At 52.7% G+C, this 26,542-nt stretch overlaps 1 protein-coding gene across 1 annotated transcript in view; it reads left to right on the top strand.

The window, feature by feature from the left end:
- LOC139276779 (sodium- and chloride-dependent taurine transporter-like) overlaps window positions 1-26,542 on the top strand; it is a 67,997-nt gene that overhangs the window by 34,835 nt on the left and 6,620 nt on the right. The window contains exons 6-14 of the mRNA XM_070894782.1: window positions 398-529; window positions 3,032-3,242; window positions 4,958-5,061; window positions 5,251-5,375; window positions 10,777-10,889; window positions 14,964-15,101; window positions 18,405-18,507; window positions 22,728-22,828; window positions 26,027-26,197. Coding sequence (XP_070750883.1) covers window positions 398-529; window positions 3,032-3,242; window positions 4,958-5,061; window positions 5,251-5,375; window positions 10,777-10,889; window positions 14,964-15,101; window positions 18,405-18,507; window positions 22,728-22,828; window positions 26,027-26,197 — 1,198 coding nt within the window. The remainder of the gene's footprint in view (window positions 1-397; window positions 530-3,031; window positions 3,243-4,957; window positions 5,062-5,250; window positions 5,376-10,776; window positions 10,890-14,963; window positions 15,102-18,404; window positions 18,508-22,727; window positions 22,829-26,026; window positions 26,198-26,542) is intronic.

Consider the following 26,542-nt stretch of genomic DNA (forward strand, 5'->3'; position numbering starts at 1 on the left):
TCTCTCCCCCCCTCCCCCCCCTCTCTCCCCCCCTCTCTCCCCCCTCTCTCTCCCCTCTCTCTCTCCCTCCCTCCTTCTCCCTCCTTCTCCCTCCTCCCCCTCCCCCTCTCTCTTCCCCCCCCTCCTCCCCTCTCTCTCCCTCTCTCCCCCCTCCCTCTCTCTCTCTCTCTCTCTCTCTCTCTCTCTCTCTCTCTCTCTCTCTCTCTCTCTCTCCTCCCTCTCTCTCTCCCTCTCTCTCTCCCTCTCTCTCTCCCTCTCTCTCTCTCTCTCTCTCTCTCTCTCTCTCTCTCTCTCTCTCTCTCTCTCTCTCTCCCCCTCCCGCTTTCTCTCCCCCGCCCTCTCTATCTCTCCCTCCACACCCGCTACCTCCCATCTCTGGTCTCTCTCGCTTTCCCAGGCGGAAAGTGTTGGGTATCTCGAACGGAATTGCGCAAGTGGGCTCTCTGAGGTGGGAACTGGCGCTGTGTCTGCTGGCCGCCTGGATCATCTGCTTCTTCTGCATTTGGAAGGGTGTCCGATCCACTGGAAGGTGAGATTGAGACTCGTTTTAGCAAAGGTTGGTGCGAGGGCGCTACTTGGCATTGAACCGCATCTCCCCATCTCCCCCGCTTCCCCTCTCTACCACCGCCCCCCACCCATTCGGTTAACCCATGACCTTCCAACCTCTATGTACAACACAGGACTGCACCTCAATGAGTGTGAAGTGCTTTGGGACGTCCAGGGGTCGTAAAAGGCGTTATTTATGACCTCGCCCCATCCTAACAGTGTCAGCCGTGGGCAGCACCTCGCCTCTTGAGTCAGAAGGTTGTGGGTTCAAGACCCACTCCAGGGACTTGAGCTCACAAATCCAGGCTGGACCTCCCAGTGCAGTATTGAGGGAGTGCTGGACTGTCGGAGGGGCAGTGCTGAGGGAGTGCTGCACTGTTGAAGGGGCAGTACTGAGGAGCGCTGCACTGTCAGAGGTGCTGTCCTTCGGATAAGATGTTAAACCGAGGCCCGTCTGCTCTCTCAGGTGGGTGTAAAATAGTCCCATGGCACTATTTTGAAGAAGAGCAGGGGAGTTCTCCCCGGTGACCTGGGCCCAATATTTATCCCTCAATCAACATCACTAGAACAGATTATCTGGTCATTATCACATTGTTGTGGGAGCTTGCTGTGCACAATTTGGCTGCTGAGTTTCCTACATTACAAAGTGACTGCACGCCAAAAGTACATCATTGGCTGAATCTGATTGACCCGGGATAAAAATTTGAGCACAGCAAGGTCGTTGCAAGCAGACATAAACCCTGTGCTCACTGCCCGTGTCCTAACTCGCTCCAAGTCCCGCTCACCCATCACCCCTGTGCTCGCTGACCTACATTGGCTCCTGGTTAAGCAAAGCCTCGATTCCAAAATTCTCAACCTTGTTTTCAAATCCCTCCATGGCCCTCGCCCCTCCCTATCTCTGTAATCTCCTCCAGCCCCACAACCCTCCCCGAGATGTTTGTGATCCTCTAATTCTGCCCTCCTGAGTATCCCTGATTATAATCACTCCACCATCGGTGGCCGTGCCTTCTGTTGCCTTGGCCCCAAGCTCTGGAACTCCCTCCCTAAACCTCTCCACCTCTCTTTCCTCCTTCAAGATGCTCCTTAAAACGTCTCTCTTTGACCAAGCCCGCACTAATTTCTACTTATGCAGCTTGGTGTCAAATTTGTATCATAATATTCCTGTGAAGCGCCTTGGGATGTTTCACTACGTTAAAGGCGCTATATAAATACAAGTTGTTGTTGTTAAATTATGGCCGACCTGTATCTCAACTCCATTTACCCGCCTTTGCTCCGCATCCGTTGGTCAGTCACAGCCTCTGGGGGAGAGAGTCCCAGATTCCCAGCACCCTTTGTGTGAAGAAGTGCTTCCTGACATCACCCCTGAACGGCCTGGCTCTAATTTTAAGGTTACGCCCCCTTGTTCTGGACTCCCCCCGCCAGAGCAAATAGTTCCTCTCATCAGCAGAGGCAGTCCCTCGGAATCGAGGAAGACTTGCTTCCACTCTTAAAATGAGTTCTTTGGTGGCTGAGCAGTCCAATACGAGAGCCACAGACTCTGTCACAGGTGAGACAGACAGTGGCTGAAGGAAAGGGTGGGTGGGACTGGTTTGCCGCACGCTCCTTCCGCTGCCTGCGCTTGATTTCTGCATGCTCTCGGCGATGAGACTCGAGGTGCTCAGCGCCCTCCCGGATGCACTTTCTCCACTTAGGGCGGTCTTTGGCCAAAGACTCCCAGGTGTCAGTGGGGATGTCGCACTTTATCAGGAAGGCTTTCTCTCTATCCACCCAATCAAATCACCTTTAATCATCTTAAACACCTCGATTAGATCACCCCTTCTAAACTCGAGGGAACACAAGCCCAGTCTGTACAACCTGTCCTCATAATTTAACCCTTTTAGCCCCGGGTATCATTCTGGGGAATCTGTGCTGCTCCCCCTCCGAGGCCGATATATCCTCCCTGAGGGGCGGGGCCCAGAACTGAACCCAGTTACTGCAGGTGGGGTCTGAGCAGAGCTCTGTACAACTGAAGCACCCCTTCCTCCGCTTTGTGTTCATAGAATCATAGAACTTTACAGCACGGAAGGAGGCCATTTCGGGCCATCGTGTCCGCGCCGGCCGACCAAGAGCTATCCAGCCTAATCCCACCTTCCAGTTCTTGGTCCGTGGCCCTGTAGGTTACAGCACTTCAAGTGCACATCCAAGTACTTTTTAAATGTGATGAGGGTTTCTGCCTCTACCACCCTTTCAGGCAGTGAGTTCCAGACCCCCACCACCCTCTGGGTGAAAGAGGTTCTCCTCAACTCCCCTCTAATCCATCTACCAATTACTTTAAATCTCTGCCCCCCTGGTTGGTCAGCCCCCTTAAGATAAAGGCCAAGATTCTGTAGCCTGTTTGGTTGCTTATTGTACCTGCCCACTAGCCTTTAGTGGTTTGTGTGCCTGGACATCTAAACCCCTTTGATGCGCCAACTCACTTCTCTCTCCTTCCTCATGTTTGTGTGAGGCTGATCCCAAAGATCCCTCAGAAAATTCAGGATGATGTGGTTAACCTCGATTATTCTCCGGTTTCTCCCCTGCAGGTTGTTTATGTCACTGCAACATTTCCCTTCCTGATGCTGTTGGTGCTGTTGATCCGTGGAGTCACTCTGCCAGGAGCAGCTCAGGGAATCAAGTTTTATCTGTATCCTGATTTATCACGCCTGGGTGATCCACAAGTAAGTATTCTGCAGGGGTGTCGAACGGGTTCACTTTTTACTGAGACAAACATGGCCCCCTTGCCAACAACAAACATGGCCCCCTTGCCCACAACAAACATGGCCCCCTTGCCCACAACAAACATGGCCCCCTTGCCCACAACAAATATGGGGCTGGATTTTCATCGTTTCTTTCGATCATTTACCACCGAAAATACCACCGGTAGTAAATTCATCGCAGATTACCACTGAAATATTGCCGAATATCATAATTTAGTACCGAATTACCACCGGTGTTAAATTTATCAATGATTTACCACCAGTGGTAAAAAAATAACACCAATCTTATTTTTTTGCTGTTTTTATGACGTCATTAAGTCTATACCACCGAAAATTACCACCAGAGGTAAATTCATCAATACCACCATTTTTACCACTGTCCTAAATTACCACCGAGAAAAGTGCAGCCTTATCTGATCTTGTGTGATCAACTCCAGTGCTACGGACGTCATTTTAAAAAAAACGGAGCTGCAGTCCATTCCAGATGAGAGAAGGCTGAGTTTTACACAGACATCTTTATGTGAGTTCAGAGTTAGATTTTAAGGCTATTTGAGGCTTTCAGTGGATTAATTGAGAAAATTGGAGGACATTTTAAGGATATTTAAGAAAATTGGAGGACTTTTGAGGACACCAGCAGCTCATAAATCAACACTTTGCTTGAACAGTGAGTTATGTTTCACCTTTACTGTCAGTCTATTGTTGAGTTTTACCCTTCATTGTCTAAAAGTTAGACACAGTACAAGAATGGTTAGGTTTAACAACATTTTATAAAATGTTGCAAACTTTGAAAAATGTCAAAGCCAATATTGATGAATTTACCTCTGGTGGTAATTTTCGGTGGTATTTCAGTGTTGGAGTAAAGTGCAGGGTTGGGGGCTGATGTTTTATTGCTGTTTTTGTTCTTGCTGTTGATGTTGTAGTTCTTGTGGTTATTGTGTTGTAACTTCAATGATTTAAACATATTTGTAGCAACAATAACACAATAACAAAATAACACTGAAATACCACCGAAAATTACCACCAGAGGTAAATTCTTCAATACCACCATTTATATCACCAGCAAAAATACCACCCATTTTACTTTTGAGTGTTGCATGATCAAAAATAAGAACAAAATACAGTTAATCCCACCACCGGTTATATTTGATGAAAATAGCAGCCTTGAGTGAAAGTGGTATTTTGGTGGTTTAAAAAAACTCAATTTTTAAATAGCACTGCAATACCACTGGAAAACTAGTGGGAGGGCTCAATGATGGAAATCCAGCCCCATGGCCTCCTTGCCCACATCAACCATGGCCTCCTTGTCCAAAATGAATGTGATCGTTCCCAGATATTATCTGTGAAATTTTAACAAACGCACCTGCATTGTAAGAATATAATGGGCCGAAAATTCCGGCCCCTGCCCGCTCCCCGTAACTCTTGACTCTGTTATCATTCAAAAATCGGTCTATCTCTGCCTTAAATATATTCAATGACCCAGTCTCCACAGCTGTCTGGGGTAGAGAATTCCATAGATCCACGACCCTCTGAGAGCAGAAATTCCTCCTCATCGCTGTTTTAAATGGACAGCCCCTTTATTCTGAAATAATCGGATTTCCTCCCTTCTGCATTGCGTGTGTTTGCCCCCCCCCTTGGTCGATCAGCCATCCCAACATGTCTTGTTCCCCCGTCTGTAGGTATGGATTGATGCAGGGACTCAAATCTTCTTCTCCTATGCAATCTGCTTGGGAGCGATGACGTCACTGGGAAGTTACAACAAGTACAAGTACAATTGCTACCGGTACGTCTGAGCAACGCGGGAGGATTTTACGGTGGGGGGGGTGGGGTGTTTAGTTATGACGGAGGGGTTGGGGCGGGGGGGGCTGTGTGTGCGGGAAAAAATAGAAAAAAGAAAATCCGGTCTGTTCACGCAGATCATCTTCTGCACCGTATTAACACCCTCCATCACTTATGACATATGTGCAAATAGGGACTGTTTGCTCCTGGGATGTCTCAACAGCGGCACCAGTTTTGTATCGGGCTTCGCGATATTTTCCATCCTTGGCTTCATGGCTCAAGAACAAGGGGTGGACATAGCGGATGTGGCTGAGTCAGGTACGAGCAGCAGCAGGCGTTACTGACAGCGTAATGTATCCGCGCCCTGGCGAGATCGTAAATACCGATAGTCTGTGTATTGGCAACGCGCTGTGATTGATCCCACCTTGCCGAGTCTGTCTGAGTGCATCGCTCGCGCATGCTGCGGCTGCTGTGGATCCGCACCCCTCCTGTACATGGTCGCGGTGAGCCCCCCCCCCCCCACCCCAGTGATTGGTGGTGGGGGGGGGGGGGGGAGTTGTTGCTCAGTGACGCCTCACCGACCAGCACGCACTCAGCACCTCCTGGGCGATCACCGCCCGCCGGCATACGTTTAACAAACGGAAGGGCCGCCGTGTTGACGGCCTGGCCCGCCCCCGATGACTGGCGGCCGTGACTGCACCGCCCCGGTGTCAAGGACCCACGTTAGGGGGTCAAGGACCCGCGTCAGGAGCCTCTCCTTTCGTCGTGCCTCGAGTCGGCTCGTCTCCGCCCCGGGCAGCAGCTGCTTGTGTGGGGCGGATGGATTGAGGGGTGGATGGGTTGCTCCTCTCTTCCCCCCTGGGGTTAGGGAGAGAAGGGTGGGGGGAAACAGATGGAGCATCATCACCCCCCACCCCCCCGCCCCCCACCGGCCCCCGGTGACTCCTTCTGGGCAGGTGCGAGCGGGACCGTGATGTCGCCATTAGTGGAATAGCCTCAGTGACTGGACTCGAGTCCTGGAACCTGAGGCTGGGCTGCCTGCCTGCCTGCGGAACCGCTCCCCGGGGCCAGCACCCTCAGCCGTCTCGTTCCCCGCCAGTGTGTGAATTGTGGATAAATTGTGAGGTCTTTAGTGGTGTCTGCAAGAACTTTTTTAGTTCTGTGTGCCTGCTGCAAAATTCGTCCTCCCTATTCGTGGCAGTCACCAGGTTAGACGGACTCTCAGCCCTCCCGATAGGCCCCAAAGTCGCCTTGATCGCCTGCCCTCGGGACCGACCCACAATCCCCTGGCGATGGGCTCGTCGGAAGGAGTGATAGGGGCCGCCATAGCCTCTCTGGGTCCCTCTCACTGGGGTCCCAATCTAACCTGCACTGCTGCATTGGCGTTCTCCTCACACCGTTCTCAATACTTGGCGCTCAGCGGGCAACGGCCCAGAGCAGGGGATTGGCGCGCACACCCAGACCGCCCACGAGGGCAACTGGTGTACAAAACTGCTGCCTGGGGGAGGGGCGGGGGGGGTTCTGTTTCTGAGCATTCATGAGGACAGTGTAGAGGGAGCTTTACTCTGTGTCTAACCCCTGCTGTACCTGCCCTGGGAGTGTTTGATGGGACAATGTAAAGGGAGCTTTACTCTGTATCTAACCCGTGCTGTACCTGCCCTGGGAGTGTTTGATGGGACAGTGTAAAGGGAGCTTTACTCTGTATCTAACCCTGTGCTGTACCTGCTCTGGGAGTGTTTGATGGGACAATGTAGAGGGAGCTTTACTCTGTATCTAACCCATGCCCTGGTAGTGTTTGATGGGACAGTGTAGAGGGAGCTTTACTCTGTATCTAACCCATGTCCTGGGAGTGTTTGATGGGACAGTGTAGAGGGGGCTTTACTCTGTATCTAACCCATGACCTGGGAGTGTTTGATGGGACAGTGTAGAGGGAGCTTTACTCTGTATCTAAGCCATGCCCTGGGAGTGTTTGATGGGACACCAGTGTTCTAGCAACGATGATGCCAATAAATCTCACCCAAAACGAATGGAATGGAAAGTATTCAGGGAAAAAGACCTCAAGGATGAAAGGCTCCCCTATATTTTTTTTCACAATTTATGTTGTGTCTGTTCAGTTCCCTCCAGCTACCCTATCCTTCTCGTGTACAGGGGTTGGCTCGGTGCAGCAGTCTCCCTGACCAGCCTGACATTCTGTGGCTCTGAGGTAGAACGCTGTGTTTCTGGGCGGAGCAGTGTCCGTGGCCAAGGCAGAGTCGGTGCAGCCATGGTGCTGGAGGCCCAGTTTGCTGAAGTCTCGCTGAGAGTAGATGACTCACCGCCCACAGAGGCATTGCAGTATTTAATAATAATAATGATTCATAGCTTGTCCGCCGGTGCGTCGCACTGCAGCTAAAAGCACCATGGCCCCCCCAGCAGTATATATTTTTTGGGTGGATTTCTTTTTAACAATAATAATTACATTCGTGTTTTTATTTTTGCTTTTTGAAGTTGATTTCTACTGATTTTGAAATACTTTGTCTCCTCTTCCCCTCCCTTCCCCGAGTATTGGTGCGAAAGCAGAATTCTGAATCGCGATCGCTGTCGAGACCCCCACAGGCGTGCGGTGGAACATCAGAATTTGGAGGTGGGGGGGGGGGGGGCGCAGTTGTGGTTGCGAGGGCAAGAATTTTCTGTTTCCTTCCCCCCCCTCCCCCCAGTTGATTGGACTCAGAATCCGTCCTTGGCTCACTCACCATGCCACCATCATGTTCATCATCCCTTCCGCCTCCATCTCTGCTTGATTCACCACCTCTTCATCGTTCCACCTGGTCAACCCCCCCACATTCATTCTTCACAGCTCCGCCATTCAACCACAGCCTCCTCACCAGTGTTACCCACTCCCAACATACAGCCATTCCCCTCCCTCCACTCCCCCCACCCTGTCCGAGGGAGCCGGCACTCTGCGGCTGCCCTGTCTCTGCAGTCTGTCCAACACCCACCGCTCTGTGTGTGGGGAAAGGGGGGGGCGCAGGGGTGGGAGGGGCATTTTCGAGTCTTACTTGAGGCTGTTAGCCGTCTTTCCCTTCATTTATCCAATTCCCTTTTGAAAGTTGCTGTTGAATCTGCTCCCTTTCAGGCAGCACGTTCCCGATCACAACAACGCGCTGCGTAAAGTCCTTGTCACCTGACTCTTTTGCCGATCACCTTCAGTCTGTGCCCTGGGAGCACATTGCCAAGGGGTTGTTGTAGCTCAGAGTCGCTGCTCACTGACTGAGGCGATCAGCGGTTGGTGCCGCTCGGCTGCTCTGTCCGGAAGGTTCGAGACTTTCTAGATTTGGGCGGCCTGACCTTCACCTCAGGATACGGACATCAGCCTGAGGTCACCGAGGGCCATTGGTGTTCACGGGAAACCGGAAGGTGCCCGGTTTACACTTTGACCTCCCACGTACCCAACCTCTCAACGAACCCCGTCTCCACCCAACCCCCTCCCCCCTCTCCACCCAACCCCCCCCCTCTCCGCCCAACCCCCTCCCCCCTCTCCACCCAACCCTCTCAACCCAACCCCCCCCCCTCTCCACCCAACCCCCCCCCTCCGCCCAACCCCCCCCCCTCTCCGCCCAACCCCCTCCCCCCTCTCCACCCAACCCTCTCAACCCAACCCCCTCCCCCCTCCCCTCTCTCCACCCAACCCCCTCCCCCCTCTCCGCCCAACCCTCTCCACCCAACCCCCTCCCCCCTCTCCACCCAACCCTCTCAACCCAACCCCCTCCCCCCTCCCCTCTCGCCACCCAACCCCCTCCCCCCCTCGCCACCCAACCCCCTCCCCCCTCTCCACCCAACCCCCTCCCCTCTCTCCACCCAACCCCCTCCCCCCCTCTCCGCCCAACCCCCCCCCTCTCCGCCCAACCCCCCCCCCTCTCCACCCAACCCTCTCAACCCAACCCCCTCCCCCCTCCCCTCTCTCCACCCAACCCCCTCCCCCTCTCTCCACCCAACCCCCCTCCCCTCTCTCCACCCAACCCCCTCCCCCCTCTCCGCCCAACCCTCTCCACCCAACCCCCCCCCCCCTCTCCACCCAACCCTCTCAACCCAACCCCCTCCCCCCCTCTCCACCCAACCCCCTCCCCCCTCCCCTCTCTCCACCCAACCCCCTCCCCCCTCTCCACCCAACCCCCTCCCCTCTCTCCACCCAACCCCCTCCCCCCTCTCCACCCAACCCCCTCTCCATCAAACCCCCCTCCTCCACCCACCTACCCAAACTCCTCCCCACCCATTTGCCGAACTTGCCTTCATCCCCTCTCCATCTAACACCCTCCACCACACCCCCACCCCACTCCCTCACCCCCCCGCCCCCCCCACCCTCTCACCCCCTCACGCATCCACTCCCCCCCTTTCCCCATCCACTCCCACTTCAAGTGAGGTCCTTCCGGCCCAGTCAAAGCATTTGAGCAATCCAATAGCGATTGGTTTCCGGAGCAGAGACTGGCCTCCAACACAGGCCCACACAGGGGGTGCAGTCACCACTGCCCCACCCCTGCCATCCCAGTCCCACTACACACGCAGCACTCACACCACCGCTAACCTCAGCCTTTCTTTGTCGGTATAACGGTCGATTCGGAAAATTAAAGCAGAGACTGTGAATTCTGCCAACCTAAATACCACGGCAAATACTTTGCGCGTAACCTGTGCTCCAAGCTCTCTGCGCTGGACATTTTTTTTAAACCACTTTTCTGGCGGGTTTTCTTACCGGCGAAACTTTAATCATCTTTCACCCTGCTTTGCGGTGGTGGCGGCGCCAGCGGGGGATAGATTCCTCCCTCCTGCAGGCAACATAGAAATAGGAGCAGGAGTCGGCCACCAGGACCCTCGAGCCCATTCCGCCAGTCAATATAATCATGGCTGATCTGATCATGGACTCAACTCCACTTCCCTGCCCGCTCCCCATAACCTTTTACTCCCTTATTGCTCAAAAATCTGTCTAACTCCACCCTAAATATATTCAATGACCCAGCCTCCACAGTTCTCTGGTGCAGAGAATTCCACAGATTTAAAACCCTCTGAGAGAAGAAATTCCTCCTCATCTCAGTTTTAAATGGGTGGCCCCTTATTATTAAACTATGCCCCCTAGTTCTAGATTCCCCCACGAGGGGAAACATCCTCTCTGCATCTATCCTGTCAAGCCCCCTCAGAATCTTATATGTTTCAATAAGATCACCTCTCATTCTTCTAAACTCCAGTGAGTATAGGCCCAACCTGCTCAATCTTTCTTCATAAGACAAGCCCTTCATCTCAGGAATCAACCCCGTGAACCTTCTCTGAACTGCCTCCAAAGCAAGTGTATCCCTCCTTAAATACGGAGACCAAAAGGCAAAGGAGGTTTTTTTTCATACTTAATTTAAATAAAAGTATCAAACCCTTATTATTGTGAATCTGCAATGTTGCTGCTCTCTCCGATCGAGTTTCACAGCACGGAGGCGGGTGTTTGCGCTCCGCACGAGGCTAGAGGGATGAGGGTTCTTTATTATTGGTTTAAGCATTTTGCCGTTGCAAGTGAAAAAAAGTTAGAAAAGTTGATTCGCATGCTAACTGTGTTTAAGAGATACTGCTGTGATATAAAGTGCTTGTGTTTTATTTTGACATGGAATTACAATATCATTTAGTGCCTCTTGTACCCTCCCTCCTCCCCCTTATTTCTCCCCCCAAACCCCCCATTTCTCTCTCTGCATTTGCCTCCTTCCAGGTCCCGGTTTGGCATTCATCGCTTACCCTAAAGCTGTGAGCTTGATGCCATGGCCTACCTTCTGGGCTATCTTGTTTTTCGTTATGCTGCTGCTTCTCGGACTGGATAGTCAGGTCAGTTTGAACTTGTCGGGGGTCGTGGATCCCAGAGAGCCGGCTCCCAGCGGTGAGGTGGGGGAAGTTTTCGGGGCGTGGGTTTACTCCTCTCCCGCTCTCTCTCTCTCGCTGCTTGTAAAAAGGAGAGAATTCCGATCTGGTTTGGGGAACCTTGCACTCCCATATCCCCCCACCCCCACCCCGCCCACCGCCTCTTTGCTCAGCTGGGATTTTTATGCCGTGTAACTTTCCTCGGCGCTTTCACTCCTTACCGAGGGGGAGCGTGGTTGGGTGGGGGGATCTGTCTCGGTGTATCGCACACCTGTTTTTACCGGCGGTGGGATAACCTGGGTGGCTTGCGTTGCAGCAATAGAGGCTGTGATTCCTCCCCCGGCCCAACAGCTCGCTCAGCGACTTTGGTCGTACGCAGCAGCCACCTGTTGCCGGCTCTCCCACCGCCGCCCTCACTACCCCCTCCCCCCGCCCCCCACTACCTTTAAACTGGGGCTTTGCCGTCTGCTGTCGGTAAAGTGGGGGCTGCTTTGTCATCTCCCAGTGTCGTCGGGGAGCGCTGACAATGAATCTCATCCCGTTCGCTGTCGTGGCTGAGCCGACAGATCGGGTGGCCCCACGTCACACATGCGTGTTTCTCTGGGCCTGCGTGTGCTCGCACGCGTTTCTCTGGGTCACGTGTGTCTGGTTTGGTGTGTACCCACACGCATGTCCCTGGCTCTGCGTGTCCCCACACGCGTGTTACTGGTTCTGCGTGTCCCCACACGCGTGTTACTGGCTCTGCGTGTCCCCACACACGTGTTTCTGGCTCTGCGTGTCCCCACACGCGTGTTACTGGCTCTGCGTGTCCCCACACGCGTGTCTCTGGCTCTGCGTGTCCCCACACATGTGTCTCTGGCTCTGCGTGTCCCCACACGCATGTTATTGGCTCTGCATTTCCACACACGCGTGTTATTGGCTCTGCGTGTGCTCTCCCGCGTTTCTCTGGGCCATGTGTGTTCCCACACGTGAGTCTGGTTTGGCTGGTGCCCACACGTGTGTCTCTAGGTCATTGCGTGCCTACACGCTCCTGCCCATGTGCTCGTGTATGTCCTTTGTAGGTTCATACGTTCATGCGTGTGCATCTGGACACGCAGGTGTATGTGAATGTATGTGGATAGCTCTGTGTGAGTGTGTGTTTCTGATTGCGTTGGTGTGCAGCCGGTGTGATGCATCTCTGCACCTTGCACAGCCGCTGCTCACGGGCATCGAGCACGTTTGGCTTGGTCACTGCGACCTCGCATGGATACAAACTCCCGCTCGCTCACAGTCGGCACCGCAAGCTTCTCTGTGTTTCTTGGCAGCGAGCAAACCAGCAGTTTAAAAAAATAAATAAATACCAGATCAGATCGGATCACCTCTTCCCCACCCCAGTGTGATGAGATTTGAGAGGGAAGAATGAATTTGCAATTTTATTTTTCAAAAAAAAGGAGAGTCTTAAGATTGGGGAATCGAGGCTTGAGTTTGCGCTGCAGGGTGACCTCTCGCTGACTTTGTCCGGCCGAGTTCCCTATCGTGGGAACGGGGTAGATCTGTGTAACGAACACCCTGTGTTGTTTTCACAAACCTGTGTGGTGGGAAGGTTTATTTTGTGTATCAGTGGCTCTTGGCGATTAGCTGAGAGAGTTTGACATGTGAGTTAATGATTGTACATTGCGCCTGTTTAATGTGTGCAGGTAGGTAAGTTATTGGGCATTGTTGGCTGTTCTGTTCTCTCCGATTTCGTGGGGCGGGGTGGGGCTTCGTACCTTGGACTGGATTTAATCGGGCTTTAGTCAGCCTGCTCACCTGCTCCCCACTCCTGACCCGCGCGAGATGTGGATTAGATGTGGAGGGGAAGGGTGACGCCCTCCACAGTCGAATATTCCCATCCCTTCCCCCAGCGTGTCCCGGGTGCGCACGGGTGAAAGATGGCGAGGTGTCACAGAGCAGCCAGTAACCCCGTGATGGCCTTTATCCCAAGCAGGGGAGGGGATGGCCCGTTGAAGAGAGATGGGATTGTAGGCCCATGAGGGTGGGGGGGGTGGGGAGTGAAGACGGACCTGAGCAAGGGTTGGGAGTGTTTCCCCCGCCCTCGCATTCCCCAGTTGTAACCTTCTACTGCTGTGTACCCAGATCAGCTGCCTGGATGGAAAGTCCCAGATGCTGTCCCTCTGGGTATTTACACAGCGCTGACTCGTGTTCAGACTCTCAACCACCCCGCCACCTCCGATACCAAACTATCAACTGGCATCGAATAACATGGCTGTAAATAATATTTACCTAAAGGTGTGACTTTGATAAAGCTCCAATCAGCCAGAGACCTGCTGCGTTTGAGCACCAAGCAAATTGGGTTCACAGACATGAGACTGGCTTATTCCACCTCTGCCCTGCAACCTTTCCCACTTGGCCTTGGCTCCAGTTCTGCCTGACAATAACTGGCTCTTGGAGTCCCACATGGATTGAGCGTGGAACTTGATCCTCAGCCCAAATCCGTTCTGGGAAACGGAAATATCAGCTCCAGCGCAGTGCCTGGGGACTTCGGAGGTTGGAACAGTGTAGAGGGAGATTTTCTCTGTATCCAACCCCATGCTGTACCTGCACTGGTAGTGTTTGATGGGACAGTGTAGAGGGAGCTTTATTTACTCTGTATCTAACCCGTGCTGTACCTGCCCTGGGAGTGTTTGATGGGACAGTGTCGAGGGAGCTTTACTCTGTATCTAACCCGTGCTGTACTTGCCCTGGGAGTGTTTGATATTGACTCGGTGCTGGGGATGGGAAACTGTTCCATTCCCAGCATTGGGATGAATCATACTGGTGATAATGAGATTGACTGAAATGGATGTTGATGAAATGAAGCGTAACTCTGTCACTGTCTCATGGTTTATTAATTCCAGTGGGTTTGCAGGTGTGTAACTGTTCAATCCTCCACCGACCTCGTTCAAGGGAAAATGAGTCCTCTCCTTGCTTCACCTCAATGTCCCCAATCCCCCTCTCTCTCCCCTCCCCCTCCTCTCTCTCCCCTCCCCCTCCTCTCTCTCTCCTCCCCCTCCTCTCTCTCCCCTCCCCCTCCTTTCTCTCCCCTCCCCCTCCTCTCTCCCCCCCTCCCCCTCCTCTCTCCCCCCTCCCCCTCCTCTCTCCTCCCTCCCCCTCCTCTCCTCCCCCTCCGCTCTCCCCCCTCCCCCTCCGCTCACCCCCTCCGCTCTCTCCCCTCCCCCTCATTTCTCTCCCCTCCCCCTCATTTCTCGCCCTCCCCCTCATTTCTCGCCCTCCCCCTCATTTCTCGCCCTCCCCCTCATTTCTCGCCCTCCCCCTCATTTCGCTTCCCTCCCCCTCATTTCGCTTCCCTCCCCCTCATTTCGCTTCCCTCCCCCTCATTTCGCTCCCCTCCCCCTCATTTCGCTCCCCTCCCCCTCATTTCGCTCCCCTCCCCCTCATTTCTCGCCCCTCCCCCTCATTTCTCGCCCCTCCCCCTCATTTCTCGCCCCTCCCCCTCATTTCTCGCCCCTCCCCCTCATTTGTCGCCCCTCCCCCTCATTTCTCGCCCCTCCCCCTCATTTCTCGCCCCTCCCCTTCATTTCCCTCCCCTCCCCCTCCTCTCTCTCCCCCTCTCCCTCCTTTCTCTCCCCCTCCCCCCTCCTTTCTCTCCCCTCCCCCCTCTCCCTCCTCTCTCTCTCCACTCCCCCTCCTGCCCACCTGATCTGTCAGGATTCCACTCGGTAACTCCGGAAGGTGTGCGCAGGCAGGAATGGGCTCGGCTGTGTGCCTCCCGACAGTCGAATATGCTGCCAGCCCTCGGCGGGGGGTGGTAGGGGGGTCATGAGGGGCAATGGTGGTAGGGGGGAACCTCAGGGTGATCAGAACATCTGCACTGGGCGCCTTTGCTGGTTGCAGCTGGTTTCAGGATTCCCGATCCCCAGACGGGACCCACCGTTTAATTATCACAGTGGCAGAGATCCGTTTGACACCGGGGAAGTTGGGGTGTGGGACTGAGACCCGCGCGTTGTGATTGAACATATCGCGTGATGTGTGTTTTTTAATCTTTGACTTGTTTTCCTACAGTTCGTGGAGGTCGAAGGGCAGATTACTTCGCTCGTCGACCTTTACCCATCCTTCCTAAGGAAGGGTTACAACCGGGAAATCTTCATAGCTATAACATGCTCATTGAGCTATCTGCTGGGCTTGTCTATGGTGACTCAAGTAAGTGCCGCATGAACCCGCCTCCTTTCTCCTGTGTTTTACTCTGTCTCTTGTTTTTATTACAAAACCACCTTGTTTGTTTGCGACGCACGTTCTGCGCCGTTAGTGTCAGCCGTGGCTCAGTGGACAGCACTCTCATCTCTGAGTCAGTAGGTTGTGGGTTCAAGGCCCACTCCAGAAACTTGATCATAAAATATAGACTAATAGTGCTGAGGGAGCGCTGCACTGTCGGAGGGGCAGTACTGAGGGAACGCTGCACTGTCGGAGGGGCAGTGCTGAGGGAGCGCCGCACTGTCAGAGAGGCAGTGCTGAGGGAGCGCCGCACTGTCAGAGAGGCAGTGCTGACAGAGTGTTGCACTGTCGGAGGGGCAGTGCTGAGGGAGCGCCGCAATGTCGGAGGGACAGTACTGAGGGAGCGCTGCACTGTCGGAGGGGCAGTGCTGACAGAGTGCTGCACTGTCGGAGGGGCAGTGCTGACAGAGTGCTGCACTATCAGAGAGGCAGTGCCGAGGGAGTGCCGCACTGTCGGAGGGACAGTGCTGAGGGAGCGCTGCACTGTCAGAGAGGCAGTGCTGAGGGAGCGCCACACTGTCGGAGGGACAGTACTGAGGGAGCGTTGCACTGTCAGAGAGGCAGTGCTGAGGGAGCGCCGCACTGTCGGAGGGACAGTACTGAGGGAGCGTTGCACTGTCAGAGAGGCAGTGCTGAGGGAGCGCCGCACTGTCGGAGGGACAGTACTGAGGGAGCGTTGCACTGTCGGAGGTGCCATCAATTCAGATGAGACGTTAAATCGAGGCTCCCGTCTTCCCTCTCAGGTAGATGTAAAAGATCCCATGGCACTATTTCGAAGAAGAGCAGGGGAGTTCTCCCCAGTGTCGGCCAATATTTATCCCTCAACCAACATCACTAAAACAGATGATCTGATCATTATCACATTGCTGTTTGTGGGAGCTTGCTGTGCGCAAATTGGCTGCTGCGTTTCCCACATTACAGCAGTGACTACACTCCGAAAAGTATTTCATTGGCTGTAAAGTGCTTTGGGACATTCTGACATCATGAAAGGTGCTATATAAATGCAAGTTCTTTCTTTCTCTCAGTGCGAAACCCCAGTAAATTGCCAAGACCCTCAGAATCTACCAGACGATGTGGGCATCGTTGGAAAGGCCGGCATTTGTTGCCCGTCCCCTAGTTGCCCGTTGGGATGGTGGTGGGCCGCCGTCTTCTTGATCCGGTTTTAGTGGTTCCCAACTCCAGTTGGAGGTATTCCTGGAGGTTTCATCACATGACCTCACGCCTCCAACCATCCTGCTCCCGCCATTGGTTCCCCGACATGTCCATCCTTGCGGAGCCCCGCTTCCACCCATCGCCATTGTTTGCCCAACCTCCCCATCTTCAAGGTGGCCCCGCCTTCCCACCCCAATTGGATCGAGAACAAACTCTTTGTCACCCGATTAGATGATTCTTGTCAGTCAGTGAAGCAGCCCTGTTTAAAAAGTCTTCAAAGGAAATTAATTGAAAGAAACACCATATATATTTTTTACACCCCTGTGAATTTTTGCACCCGGGTTCTTTGCTCTCAGCCAATGTCCAGGGGATTAATCCTCGGTTCCGGGAGACGCCAGGCCAGTCCTGGTTGGCTGGAAATGCCGAGCCTCACAGCAAAGGGTGGGGACTCACTGTGCCGTTGCCCCCGGTTTCCACAACAGCAGCCCAAGTGAGCTGGCCCAAGGCTGTAACAGGAAGCATCTGTAAGGTGGGGACTGTTCAAACAAGTGGGATATCTGGCAATGTTGTTTCCCACGACCAGAGCTCATTGAGCTTGGGACAAGCTGTTGGAAGGCCTCGAACTCCTTTTCAGACACACCGTGTTAATGGCAGCAATCGTCATCGGCAACAGGGAAATATATCCCCGCCTTCAAAACAAAGCCCTCATATTTCTACAGTGCCTTTCACCACCTCAGGAAGTCCCAAAGCGTCTCACAGCCAATGAAGCACTTTCTGAAATACACTCACTGGTGCAATGTGCGAAAGCTGTCAGGCCAGTTTGCGCACAACAAGCTCCCACAAAGAGCAACGAGGAACATGAGTAGATCACATTCAGCCTGTTCCGCCATTCAATTAAATCATGGCTGATCTGCATCTTAACTGCATCTACCCATCTTGGTTCCGTAACCCTAAATACCCCAGCCCAACAAAAGTCTATTGATCTCGTTTTGACATTTTTCAACTGATGCCCCCAGCCTCAACAGCATTTTGGGGGAAGAGAGTCCCAGATTCCCAGCACCCTTTGTGTGAAGAAGTGCTTCCTGACATCACCCCTGAACGGCCTGGCTCTAATTTAAAGCGACCAGATGTTTTTAGTGATGTTGATTAAGGGATAAATTTAAGTGTGGTTACTTTTGTAATGTAGGAAACGAGGCAGCAAGCTCCCACAAACAGCAATGTGATAATGACCAGATAAGCTATTTTAAATAATGTTGTTTTAGGGATAAATATCAACCAGGACACCGGGGAGAACTCCCCTGATCTTCTTCGAAATAGTGCAATGGGATCTCTTACATCCACCTGAGAGCAGACGGGGCCTCGATTTAACGTCGCATCTGAAAGACGGCACCCCCGACAGTGCAGCGCTCCCTCAGTACTGCCCCTCCGACAGTGCAGCACTCCCTCAGTACTGCCCCTCCCGACAGTGCAGCACTCCCTCAGTACTGCCCCTCCGACAGTGCAGCACTCCCTCAGTACTGCCCCTCCGACAGTGCAGCGCTCCCTCAGTACTGCCCCTCCGACAGTGCTGTACTCCCTCAGTACTGCCCCTCCGACAGTGCTGTACTCCCTCAGTACTGCACTGGACTGTCAGCCCAGATTTTTGTGCTCAAGTCTCTGGAGTGTGACTTGAACCCAGAACCTTCTGACTCAGAGGCGAGAGAGAGAGAGTTGCTCACTGAGCCACAGCTGACACCAGCAGAATTAAGTGTAGTAACCTCGTGGAGGTTGGAGGGTGTAGCTGGAGGGAGGGGAGGGAAAGGTGATGGAGGGAGGGAGGAGATGGAGGGTGGGAGGAAATGGAGGGGGGAGATGGAGGGAGGGAGAAGATGGAGGGTAGGTGGAGAAGATGGAGGGGGGAGGGAGGGTGCGAGAAGATGGAGGGGGGAAGGGATGGAGGGCGGAGATGGAGGGAGGGAGGGAGGGCAGAGATTGAGGGAGGGAGAAGATGGAGGGTGGGTGGTGATGGAGGGAGGGCGGAGGATGGGAGAGCCTATTCTCTTTACTCTGAGTGACAGTTTCTTCTCCGTTTCTTCCCAGGGTGGGTTGTATGTGTTCCAGCTGTTTGACTACTATGCAGCCAGCGGCGCGTGCCTTCTGTGGGTGGCATTCTTTGAATGTATTGCAATATCTTGGGTGTACGGTAAGTGATCATTCCCCTTCCACCCTGTGGCCCAAATGGACACATTCACATGGCTGACAATTAATCTCCCTGACCTGTACCCACCAGTACTGTACCCCAGTGTTAGTGATAGACCTGTACCCACCAGTACTGTACCCCAGTGTTAGTGACAGACCTGTACCCACCAGTACTGTACCCCAGTGTTAGTGACAGACCTGTACCCACCAGTACTGTACCCCAGTGTTAGTGATAGACCTGTACCCACCAGTACTGTACCCCAGTGTTAGTGATAGACCTGTACCCACCAGTACTGTACCCCAGTGTTAGTGACAGATCTGTACCCACCAGTACTGTACCCCAGTGTTAGTGATAGACCTGTACCCACCAGTACTGTACCCCAGTGTTAGTGACAGACCTGTACCCACCAGTACTATACCGCAGTGTTAGTGACAGACCTGTACCCACCAGTACTGTACCCCAGTGTTAGTGACAAACCTGTACCCACCAGTACTATACCGCAGTGTTAGTGACAGACCTGTACCCACCAGTACTGTACCCCAATGTTATACAGTGATAGGCCTGTACCCACCTGTATTGTACCCCAATGTTATACAGTGACAGACCTGTACCCACCAGTACTGTACCCCAATGTTATACAGTGTCAGACCTATACCCACCAGTACTGTACCCCAATGTTATACAGTGATAGACCTGTACCCACCAGTACTGTACCCCAATGTTATACAGTGACAGACCTGTACCCACCAGTACTGTACCTCAGTGTTATACAGTGACAGACCTGTACCCACCAGTACTGTATCCCAGTGTTATACAGTGACAGACCTGTACCCACCAGCACAGTATCCCAGTGTTATACAGTGACAGACCTGTACCCACCAGTACTGTACCCCAGTGTGATAGTGTGATACAGTGCACTGGGCCTTTAGAGTTATTCTGGAAAGACGGTATCTAGATATGTTCTGTAGGATATTTGAGATGGTTGAAATGGACATTGATTTACGAGGATGATACTCTAACTGGCAGGTAATAACTATCGGGAACGATTGAACAGGCTGGGGCTCTTTTCTCTAGAAATGAGAAGGCTGAGGGGCGCCCTGATAGGGAACTTTAAATTATGAAAGGAATTGATAGAGTGAATGTAGCGAAGATGTTTCCATCGCCGAATCCCCCACCATCAACATCCTGGGGGTCACCATTGACCAGAAACTTAACTGGACCAGCCACATAAATACTGTGGCAACAAGAGCAGGTCAGAGGCTGGGTATTCTGCGGCGAGTGTCACACCTCCTGACTCCCCAAAGCCTTTCCACCAAGGCACAAGTCAGGAGTGTGATGGAATACTCTCCACTTACCTGGATGAGTGCAGCTCCAACAACACTCAAGAAGCTCGACACCATCCTGGACAAAGCAGCCCGCTTAATAGGCACCCCATCCACCACCTTCAACATTCACTCCCTCCACCACCGGTGCACCGTGGCTGCAGTGTGTACCATCTACAAGATGCACTGCAGCAACTCGCCAAGGCTTCTTCGGCAGCACCTCCCAAACCCGCGACCTCTACCACCTAGAACACCACCACCTCCACGTTCCCCTCCAAGTCACACACCATCCCCACTTGGAAATATATCGCCGTTCCTTTATCGTTGCTGGGTCAAAATCCTGGAACTCCCTCCCTAACAGCACTGTGGGAGTACCTTCACCACACGGACTGCAATGGTTCAAGAAGGTGGCTCACCACCACCTTCTCCAGGGCAATTAGGAATGGGCAATAAATGCCGGCCTTGCCAGCGACGCCCACAACCCAGGAATGAATTTAAAAAACGTGTGTGAGAGACATCAATATAAGATCGTCAGAAATAAATCTAATCAGGAATTCAGGAGAAACCTGAGAGGGTTGTAAATCTGTGGAATTCGCTGCCTCAGACAGCTGTGGAAGCTGGGTCATTGAGTAAATTTAAGACAGATAGACAGTTTATTACCGATAAGGGAATAGGGGGTTATGGGTAGGAGGCAGGGAAGTGGACCCGAGTCCATGATCGGATCAGCCATGATCATATTGAATGGTGGAGCAGACTCGAGGGGCTGTGTGGCCGACTCCTACTTCTATTTCCTGTTTCCTATGTGATGGGGTGAGATGACGAAGGTGGGAGGAGGCTGGTGTGGAACACGGAAAAGCTGCGATGCAATCCTCTCTTTATTGACCAGTTTCTGAGCTTAATGACTGAGAGTTCATTGAAACCGCTCCCTAAATAAAAATTAACCCCTCTGATAAGATATTTCCACTCTGTATTAACTGGGAGTGTGAAGTTCAGATGGAATATCGTAAGTGCCAAAAAATGAGAGCGAGGGACAGGTGCAAGTCTTGAGATCAGAAAATATTCTAATGCGTTCAGCAAAGCTCAACTTATCTTGCGTCACGGAACGACTGCCGAAATAGTGATGAAGTAAAATTAGAAACAGAATGAGCTGATTCAAACATTGAATGTAACTGCAGGGGAAGGGGATTCTGCAGGAAGGGCCCTCTCTGGTTATAAGACCAGCCCCAGCTGCCGTGCACTCGCTGGGCAGGGACCGTGAAGGATACCAGGAGGTGGTGTTCTCACGGGGGGGGGTGACGGGATGTGGCCTGGGGGGGGGGCAGAGAATCTCCGGTTTCTCTTCATCACCGAACAAAGCAGGCCTGGCAGCCATCCCGGGGAGTGCTGGCACATGGGTCCCAATAACATAAAGAATTAGATCGAGTGTCATTATCATAGACAGTCCCTCGAAATCGAGGAAGACTTGCTTCCACTCTAAAAGTGAATTCTCAGGTGGTTGTACAGTCCAATACGGGAATTACAGTCTCTGTCACAGGTGGGACAGACAGTGGTTGGAGGAAAGGGTGGGTGGGGAGTCTGATTTGCCGCACGCTCCTTCCGCTGCCTGCCCTTGCTTTCTGCACGCTCCCGGCGACGAGACTCGAGGTGCTCAGCGCCCTCCCAGATGTTCTCCCTCCACTTAGTGGGGTCTTTGGCCAGGAACTCCCAGGAGTCAGTGGGGATGTTGCACTTTATCAAGGCTTTGAGGGTCTCCTTGCAACGTTTCCTCTGCCCACCTGGGGCTCGCTTGCCGTGTAGGAGTTCTGAGTAGAGCGCTTGTTTTGGGAGTCTTGTGTTGGGCATGCGGATGATGTGGCCTACCCAGCAGAGCTGGTCGAGTGTGGTCAGTGCTTCGATGCTGGGGATGTTGGCCTGGTCGAGGACACTAACGTTGGTGTGTCTATCCTCCCAAGGGATTTTCAGGATCTTGCGGAGACATCGTTGGTGGTATTTCTCCAGCCATTTGAGGTGTCTGCTGTATATAGTCCTCTCTGACCTCTCCTCCTTCCACAAAGTGGATCTCTGACCATCCCAATGCCTGCCCTCAGCCAGGCCTCGGATTTCTCACTGAAGTGCGCTGCTCAGTGCCGAGCTTATGGCTCGCATCTCGCCGTAGGCAACTAGGCTCATACAGCAGTGCCTGGTCTCCAGTCGTCTTGGACCCCCTTGCCCCAGGACCAAGACCTTGCTCTGTCAAGCCTGTGTGGTAGCCAGTGTGCAATGGCCACCCCACATTAAAAGAACTCATGCACAGGCATCTTTCACATCGCGTGTACAATACAGCAAAAGGCTGTCCAGCCCATCAGGTCCGTGCCGGTGTTTATGCTCCACACCAGCCTCCTCCCACCCTCTTCATCTACCCCCATCAACATATCCTTCTATTCCTTTCTCCCTTGCGTGTCTATCCAGCTTCCCCTTAAATGCATTTCTGCTATTTGCCTCAACCACTCCCTGTGGCAGTGAGTTCCACATTCTCACCGCTCTCTGGGTAAAGAGGTTTCTCCTGAATTCCTTATTGGATTTATTCGTGACGATCTTATATTGACGGGCCCTAGTTCTGGTCTCCGCCACAAGTGGAAACATCTTCTGTACAACTACCCTGTAAAACCCTTTAATAATGCTAAAGACCTCAATCAGGTCACCCCTCAGTCTTCCCTTTTCTAGACAAAAGAATCCCCCCTGTTCAATCTTTCCGATGTGTATAACCTCTCAGTTCTGATATCACCCTTGTAAATCTTGCTCACACCCTCTCCGGTGCCTCTGTATCGTCTTTATAATATGGAGTCCAGAACGGTGCACAGTGCTTGTAACCAATGCCTTGTCTCGCAGATTACTAACCCAACTCCTTGCACACCACTACAGGAGTCGATAACTTCTATGATGCAATCGAAGACATGATTGGCTACAGGCCGGGGCGCTGGATGAAGTGGAGCTGGAGTGTGATCACTCCACTGCTATGCGTGGTGAGTCCGGGAGCTCGCTGCTCTGCCCAATCAGGAGAACTGGCAGGGGGAGAGGGGGAGCGACCTCTCTCGGTTCATCGATGGTTGTCGCTCGGTCACCTGACACAACTTACATTTCTATAGCACCTTTCCCAATCTCAGGACGGCCCAAAGCACTTTACAGCCAATGAAGTACTTTTTGAAGTGTAGTAATTGTTGTCATGTGGGAAATGCAGCAGGCAAATTACGCACAGCAAGCTCTCACAAACAGCAATGTGATAATGGCCAGATCATCTGCTTTAGTGATTGTTGATTGAGGGATAAATATTGGCCCAGGACACTGGGGATAACTCCCCTGCTCTTCTTCGAAATAGTGCCGCGGGATCTTTTACATCCACCTGAGAGAGCAGACGGGGCCTTGATTTAACATCTCATCTGAAAGACGGCACCTGCAACAGTGCAGCGCTCCCTCAGTACTGCCCCTCCGACAATGCGGGGCTCCCTCAGTACTGCCCCTCCGACAGTGCGGGGTTCCCTTAGTACTGCCCCTCTGACAGTGCAGCGCTCCCTCAGCACTTACTGGGAGTGTCAGCTTGGATTTATGTGCTCAAGTCTCTGGAGTGGGACTCGAATCCACAACCTGACTCAGAGGCGAGAGTGCTACCCACTGAGCATCAGGGAGGATTGGTCCTTGATTGGAGCCGCGTTCTCTGATCGAGGCTGGAATGCCAGAGGGTGGGGAGGGAGGGAGAGTGATACAATTGGTTTTAACCCCCTGGCCGCAGTGGTGGTGGGGGGGGGGGGGGTCAGGGAAATCCGCCATGACTCCTGCTCGTATTCACAGTCCGTGATCCCCTGCAGGGGTGTGGTTATTGTGTAGGGCAGTGATATCCACTCCCCCCTCACCCCACGGCCAAACAGCTGACACAGGGGATGGTTCCTGAGCTCTCCTTGCCCCTCCAGAAAGGGTTGTTTAGGAGTGAAGACTGAGCCCTTCCCCCGCCCGGCCCTCCAGCAGTGTTGCCATGGGGACTGTGAGTCAAACCACTCTTTGCCCCGGGTGTGACTGCACACCAGACTGCTGGACTGCGAGCCTGCTCCATCACTTGGCCACTAATGTCCCACGGGACGTGAGTTTGGCTCCATTTCCATCCAGTTATGAGGAAGTGTTGGCCCCACTGCACACAATGACTCAATCTTACCCACAGACGGCCTCATCGCTGGAACACTTCACATCGAGACAGCTGGCGAAACTTCCCCAGGCTGAGACACTGGAGCCAAGTGCAGGGAGCTTTACTCTGTATCTAACCCATGCTGTACTGGTCCTGGGAGTGTTTTATGGGACAGTCTAAAGGGAGCTTTACTCTGTATCTAACCCATGCTGTACTGGCCCTGGGAGTGTTTTATGGGACAGTCTAAAGGAAGCTTTACTCTGTATCTAACCCGTGCTGTACTGGTCCTGGGAGTGTTTGATGGGACAGTCTAAAGGGAGCTTTACTCTGTATCTAACCCGTGCTGTACTGGTCCTGGGAGTGTTTTATGGGACAGTCTAAAGGGAGCTTTACTCTGTACCTAACCCATGCTGTACTGGTCCTGGGAGTGTTTTATGGGACAGTCTAAAGGGAGCTTTACTCTGTATCTAACCAGTGCTGTACTGGTCCTGGGAGTGTTTTATGGGACAGTCTAAAGGGAGCTTTACTCTGTATCTAACCCCGTGCTGTACTGGTCCTGGGAGTGTTTTATGGGACAGTCTAAAGGGAGCTTTACTCTGTATCTAACCAGTGCTGTACCTGCCCTGGGAGTGTTTGCTGGGACAGTGTAGAGGGAGCTTTACTCTGTATCTAACCAGTGCTGTACCTGCCCTGGGAGTGTTTGCTGGGACAGTGTAAAGGGAGCTTTACTCTGTATCTAACCCATGCTGTACCTGCCCTGGGAGTGTTTTATGGGACAGTCTAAAGGGAGCTTTACTCTGTATCTAACCAGTGCTGTACCTGCCCTGGGAGTGTTTGCTGGGACAGTGTAAAGGGAGCTTTACTCTGTATCTAACCAGTGCTGTACCTGCCCTGGGAGTGTTTTATGGGACAGTGTAAAGGGAGCTTTACTCTGTATCTAACCAGTGCTGTACCTGCCCTGGGAGTGTTTTATGGGACAGTCTAAAGGGAGCTTTACTCTGTATCTAACCAGTGCTGTACCTGCCCTGGGAGTGTTTGCTGGGACAGTGTAGAGGGAGCTTTACTCTGTATCTAACCTTGGGAGACTTGATACTAACATTTCTTACCTTAATAGTCTCAAAGATATAAGTTACTCCTCTGACTAAGGCCTGTCCTCATCATGCTGATTCTGTGCTCGTGCACCTGTCCAATCTTTAAGCTGTGATGAAGATTACACCCGTCATGAGCTTTAAAATAGCGACCAAAGAAATGTTTGTTCTATTATTCATTCTCGGGATGTGGCTGTCGCTGTCAATTTCGGCATTTATTGCTCAATTCTCGGGACAACTAAGTAACCTGCCAGGCTGTTGGGTGTGGGTCTGGAGTCACCTATAGGCCCAGACCGGGTAAGGACAGCAGGTTTCCTTCCCTAAATGGACATCAGTGACCCAGTTGGGTTTTTAACGACAATCCGACTGCTTCATGATACCAGATTTTTATTTACAGACTTTGGTTTTAGTTGAATTGCAATTCTCAATGTGCCCACGATGGATGTGCACTCACGTTCCAATCAGATCACACAGCACAGGAGGAGGCCATTCGGCCCATCGTGCCAGTGCTGGCTCTGTGAAAGAGCGATCCAATCACTCCCCCTGCTCTTTCCCCACAGCCTTGTGAATTTTTCCTTTTCAAGTATGTATCCAATTCCCTTTGGAAAGTTACTATTGAATGTGCTCCCACCGCCCTTTCAGGCAGCGCGTTCCGATCACGACAACTCGCTGCGTAAAAAGTTCTCTTCATCTCCCCCTCTGGTTGTTTTGCCGATGATCTTCGATCTGTGCCCTCTGGTTAATTATTAATCCAGGAAGGTAAACACTGCCGCACCCAGAGCTCGCACACAGACCCCTTGTAAATGGGTTTCGGGACCCTGTGAATGTGCACGTTCCAATCCGAGCTTTCTGACCCAGGGGGGTTTGACTGCATTTTATTCTGTTGCCTAGTGACTGTTGCCTTGGTGCCATTGAAAGTGTTTGTAACCAGGCTCCTTTTCTTCCTCTCTCACCTGCAGGCCTGTTTCGTCTTCACTCTTGCCAAGTATACACCACTGACCTACAACAAGGTCTACAAGTACCCTGACTGGGCAGAAGGTGTGGGCTGGGCCCTGGCTCTCTCCTCCATGATATGCATCCCTCTGGTGATGGTTATCAAGATTGTTCAGTTGGAGGGGCCAATAATTGAGGTAAGTCTTTGGCAGGGGTGGGATTTGAAGTTTAAACCTGCCACTCAAACCCTGTGGCCAATATTCACACCTGGGTGCAGAATACATAAGAGCATGAGAACTAGGAGCAGGAGCCGGCCATTCGGCCCCTCGAGCCTGCTCCAAGGTTCAATGAGATCATGGCTGATCTTCGTCTCATCTCCACCTTCCCGCCCAATCTCTATATCCCTTGATTCCCTTATTTCCCAAAAATCTACCGATCTCTGTCTTGAATATATTCAAAGACTGAGCCTCCACAGCTCTCTGGGGCAGAGAATTCAAAGATTCACCACCCTCTGAGTGAGAAATCCAAAATTGCCGATCCCT

This window comes from Pristiophorus japonicus, chromosome 12, assembly GCF_044704955.1.
Source record: "Pristiophorus japonicus isolate sPriJap1 chromosome 12, sPriJap1.hap1, whole genome shotgun sequence".
Taxonomy (NCBI): domain Eukaryota; kingdom Metazoa; phylum Chordata; class Chondrichthyes; family Pristiophoridae; genus Pristiophorus; species Pristiophorus japonicus.